The sequence below is a fragment of the Salvelinus alpinus genome, chromosome 31 (assembly GCF_045679555.1).
Source record: "Salvelinus alpinus chromosome 31, SLU_Salpinus.1, whole genome shotgun sequence".
NCBI lineage: Eukaryota > Metazoa > Chordata > Actinopteri > Salmoniformes > Salmonidae > Salvelinus > Salvelinus alpinus.
Window position 1 is genome coordinate 845735 of NC_092116.1, and position 5189 is coordinate 850923.

The following is a 5189-nucleotide window of genomic DNA, read 5'->3' on the forward strand; positions in this document are numbered from 1 at the left end:
GCGAATTGAGGCTGTTCTGAGGGAAAAAGGGTGTGCAACTCAATATTAGAAAGATGTTCCTAATATTTTGTGCACTCAGTGCATGTAGTCCTACATGTTTTTAAGTAGTACAGTATCACAAACCACAGTACAAAACCATATAAAGTGTGGGCCTGTAGTATCTGTAAATCAACTAAACGTTTTTTTATTTCCATATGCAGAAAGTAAAGCATCATTGTTCATGTAATAATCTAATATTAGCATTATAACTCTAGGAAGAGGAAATGGTCATAAAATCAAATAAATGAAAAGACGGAAACCAAAATGTTTTTGAACTACAACTTGTTTTATTTAAAAATGGAAAATTCAGTGCAAAGTAATGTACTGCATTGGTGTCTAGATCCCTGTTGGGTGGCAAAGCGTCACTAGAATCCTGTGGGGAGAGAAAACAAGAGAATACATTAAATTAATGGGTGTTAACTAATCAGGGTTCAACAAAGCACTTCAAGTCCTCAATTCCTTCAAAGGAGAGAAGGAGAAATGAGTATGGTCCCTGCAGTAGGACTACATGCTGGCCATGAGATTCTCCAAGTGGTACTCCAGGAGGCTGGAGAGCTCAGTGACCAGAGACTCTGGGTTAAAGTACCAGGCCAGCTGCTGGCCAAACATGTCATCTAGCAGAGCCATCAGCCCACCCTGAAGAGAACACCACACAACACATAGAAAATGACTCAGAGTTACTAGCTTCTCAAGAGGAGAGAGACAATTAGAAATACTCCCCCTAAAATGGCATTGGAACCTGGTTAACCATGAATAAGGAAGTAAAAAGGAAGTACACTAAGAATATGGAAGTAAACAGGAAGTAACCTCTTGACTCTTACATTGAGCAGCAGCAGGTATCTGTCAGCCTCTGGCTCCATGTTGGCAGCAGTGGGCAGGAAGGAGTACAGGAGAGCGTACAGACGCTCAAGGAACCCACCAGGGTGCTAAAGGAAACAAAGGAGGAGAAAAGAGGAGAGAATAAAAGAGAAGAGGAATTTAAGTGAAACTGCTAATAGAGATATGAAAACATGTACCAGTGAGATGCTACTTACCACCATCAGGGACTGAGCTGTTATTAACCCAAACAGCACCAGCTCAAAGAGGACATCTATCATGTTCACATGATGGATCTAGGACAAAAAAACACATTTGGAGAAAATAGGAATGATGTCATATAGATCAACTACTGATGTATAAAAGACATGCATGTGGAAGAACTCAGTGAGACTTGAAAGAGTTAATGAACTCACCTTTGCCTCAGCCAGCTCCCTCTCAATGTCATTCCGCTTGGAGGGGTCACTCAGGTAGTCCACAAAGTCCTTATAGGTACAGATGAACTTGGCCTCGTCCTATGACAAAGAAAAGAGCCTCTTAGTGAACAGAACACATATCCCCTCAGGGACGCTCTCATTCCCTTGAAAGAGAATGAGTTAGTGAGTTACCATATGGTTGGGCTGAACCAGTGCGCCCAGGAGGACCTTTCCCGCCACAAACAGATGGTTCCTGCTCAGGGTGGAACCAAGCAGGGTCTAGGGAAGAGGGAAGAGTTAGGGTGAGACATCTTCCTCTAGGAGACAGAACAAGAAGTCACAGAGAGAAAAAGAAAAGTGAGTCCACTCACAGTGAAGGCCTGGCGCAGGGAGACGAGCCTCAGGGCGATGTCCTCCACTCTCTTGGTGGTAAGGTAGAGGCTGTGAAAGGGAGGGAATGGAGCATGTCAACCATTAGAGTCAATGGGGGATAACAGCATTATGACCACTATCCTTCAGCATCTGACAAGCCCAGACTATAGACATTTAGAGGAACTCACTTTAGCAGAGGAACCTCCCACTCCTCAGGCAGCAGGTCCTCCTCCCAGCCCTACGACAACAAAACAAGCATTCAAAATCAGTGACCAATGCAATGACATAACAAACAATTGGTCAATGGAAGGATCTTAATGCTCGTAGTCAATAGTATGTGTGTGTAACGTCTGACCTCATAGCAGTTGTGGCCCTCAGGCTCTGGGTCAGTGAACTGCTGAGTGGTGGGCGTAGAGGAGGCAGCCTCTGACCACGCTGAAGAGGAGAGAAGCCCGTCCAGCCCCATGTGGAGAGTGACGTACACCACTGAGACATCAGTCTGCTGCTCAAAACACACACAACACACCTGTTTACCACACACACGTTATTAGAAAACACACCAAATCTAATACAAAAATGCCCAGTAATGTCTAGTCTATATACATAGGAAATCGTTTATTTACCTGGTAGCAGCGAAGTGTCACGTCCACAGACGTCTCGTGGCGGAGGTGAGACGCATAGTGAGTCACCCTGCCAGCCACACGCTGACAGAGAGAGAACACATGTTAAGGCCAAATGGAATAAGTGAAGAAAAGCCTAATCTAATACTATTTCAGTAGTATTTACATCTTACCTGGATCCAAGTGATGGACTGCACTTTGGTGGCACAGTAGGGGATTCCCTCTGGACTAAGCCTGGCTGTCTCCTTGGAGATGGCCCACACCAGTTGAGTCTCCAGGCCTCTCACCCTACTCACGTGGTGCATCCTCACCACCACCTGCTGTTGAGATAAACAACAAGACAACATCAACAAAACTACTTCAGCAATTGCTGTGACACATTTCCGTCAAGATCAAATGACTGACAATGTAGATTAGGATTACCGGTAGGTAGTTACAAAGACACATACCTGGGATCCCCCATGCATGTAGGTAATGATGGGGCTGATGAACTGGAAAGTTCTCCAAGCTTTAACCACCGGACCGGCATTGTTCTGCACATGACAATACATTCATGTTGGAAACAGTAAACATTGTAACCGTGATGTGACTGTGTGTGTGTGGGGGGGGGGGGGTCTCTTACCCTGATCACAACAGGCCCACTGTACAGGGGGCTGAACCTAATCGGAATCAACTGCCAATTGCCAGTGGCCTCCTAAAGCAGAAAGCCGACGAGATTTGTTTAATGTCAAAGAGACACAACTTGAATATCTGGGATATTTTTCAAACATAAAACCCCAAACTTTCAGAAAATTGTACCTCAAGGATAGTCTGCACATCTGGCACATTCTCAAGGATGATAGCAGCATTCTGGACATCAAGGAGGACTGGCAGCTGTGGAACATCTGGCACATCATCCAATGGCACATCCAACTGGACCTCATGCAGGACAGTTGTTTCTAAAATTAGGAACATTGCAATATAAAAGAAACAATTGTTAGGACATAAAACGTAGCAAGAGTGCTAATACTAGCTAGCTAGGTAGCAAAAGTCAAACGCTTAGCAACAGTTACTGAAGTTAATGTTAGCTAGCAAGCTAGCTAGCTACAACATCTCTAGCACAAGCATTTTTGCCAAGTCTGAATGATAGAAATACACAACATTTCGCAAATTATAATTACATTGTTAAATGTAGTAAAATAAGAGTTTTAAACTCCACATACCCTCTTCGAAGTCGTTGTCGCTGTCCACCTGTCGACAATCACAAATCCTGCAAAACAGAAAAAGACAAGAAAAACAAGCCACAAATGAATTTGAACAACCTGTTGACGCAGTAGACCGCCGGCGTCCACGCACTCTCTCCGCCAATTTTGAAAAGCACCCAGGCATTTTCCAGTCGATATTCTTTCTCAGGTGTCAAAAATCAATCAAGTTTGTTGTCAGCAGCAAACTGAAGTTGTTTTCGCACAGAAAACCTTCCATAGAACGTCAGTTAGATGTCTCTTGGCAACACACGTTCGAAAATTATTTTTTACAAAATTGCCAACTAGAAATTAGTTTGGAATTCTATGATTCCCTTAGGATCCGTTAAAATTGCTCGTCATCATTCGAATTACGTTGACGTTCTCCTTCGTAGCTCAGTTGCTAGAGCATGACGCTTGCAACGCCAGGGTAGTGGGTTCGATTCCCGTCTTCACCCATACATAAACGACAGCAGGTTTTATTTTAAGTCGCTTTGGATAAAAGCGTCTGATGAATGACATATATTCTTTTTATGTATTCACTTACAATGTAGAGAGAAAAAGGGGCAATTCAAGAGGGAGCTACGAAATTCATGTCTAAAAGTTGTTTTCTTTGCCTGATGTCATTAGAAATTACATAGAATGAATCATTAGCTTGTTCTCTACAATATTATAACATTAATATACTTGTACTTGACAGCGTTGATGAAATAATAACGATAATTTTCTGTGACCATTGCTAGTTTAGACTGCACCGCACTTTGTTGTATGTGTTCCATATTTGGTGTTGTGAGGTTACATTCTCAGAGTAAATCTTCGGTAACTTTTCAACCATATATGGTAGAGACATTGGGTTTAGACTATTGTTTTCTGACATAATGTTCTATTGATTGGGCGTATTTGTAAACCTTGAAGGAATTAATCATTTTATGTTTTTGGCTATTTTGCCACCAGATGCTTTCCTATATTGTTGGTATAATATAAAATACAAATACCAAATATGGTGTTTTATAAAGTCACTAGCTAGGTTGGAAGAATGAGACAAACAAGGTGTGTAGTGGTCTGGGTGTAGCGGGTGCAGAGGAGTCAGGCGTAGGACGGCAGAAATGAGTAACACAAGTAACTGTACTCAAATATTCCAATTACATGTCATAATACCGAGCCCACAATAACAGACCGAACATACATATAACAATCACGCACAAAAACCATGGGGAAAACAGAAGGTTAAATAATGAACATGTCATTGGGGAATTGAAACCAGGTGTGTAAAACAAAGACAAAACAAAATGAAAATGAAAAGTGGATCGGCGATGACCGCCGAACGAACAAGGGGAGGGACTGACTTCGGCGGAAGTCGGGACAGTACCCCTCCCCCCCCCCCGTGCGTCAACACCGACCTCGGGGATGACCCGGAGGACAAGGCGCAGGGCGATCCGGATGGAGACGGTGGAACTCCCGCAGCAACGAAGGATCCAAAACGTCAGAGAAAACAACTATATTACAGAAACACTGCAGGCAAGACAGAACTGTCCGATCTGAACAGCCATTCAGTGGTCCTGGTAGTCTGGGCAGTATAAGAGCAGAAGAGAACATGAGCAAAATAGAAAAAAGAGACAATGGTATATGTGAAAAACTTTACACCATAATAAAGAAATAAGATGATGAGATTGGTAACTACATAGTTACTACTATATTTTGGTAAC

The 5189-nt window shown here is 42.9% G+C and overlaps 1 protein-coding gene across 1 annotated transcript; it reads right to left on the bottom strand.

Annotated features, from left to right (window-relative positions):
• Positions 1-250: 250 nt before the first annotated feature.
• On the bottom strand, positions 251-4866 carry LOC139561003 (uncharacterized). The gene is made up of 14 exons (XM_071377799.1): positions 3466-4866; positions 3062-3201; positions 2886-2957; positions 2713-2796; positions 2437-2583; positions 2267-2347; positions 1999-2145; positions 1832-1881; positions 1643-1712; positions 1464-1550; positions 1272-1370; positions 1074-1151; positions 861-965; positions 251-412 (listed from the first exon to the last, which is right to left on the bottom strand). Exons 1-14 carry the CDS (start codon positions 3629-3631, stop codon positions 251-253), a joined length of 1488 nt encoding a protein of 495 aa, XP_071233900.1. The 5' UTR covers positions 3632-4866.
• Positions 4867-5189: the final 323 nt, after the last annotated feature.

Coding starts and splice junctions, on each gene's coding strand:
- LOC139561003 (XM_071377799.1), bottom strand. CDS start 3,631: ATGCCTGGGTGCTTTTCAAAATTGGCGGAGAGAGTGCGTGGACGCCGG. Junction 2,958..3,061: donor ATGTGCAGACTATCCTTGAG/GTACAATTTTCT, acceptor TTTCTGCTTTAG/GAGGCCACTGGCAATTGGCA. Junction 1,371..1,463: donor TGGTTCAGCCCAACCATATG/GTAACTCACTAA, acceptor TCTTTGTCATAG/GACGAGGCCAAGTTCATCTG.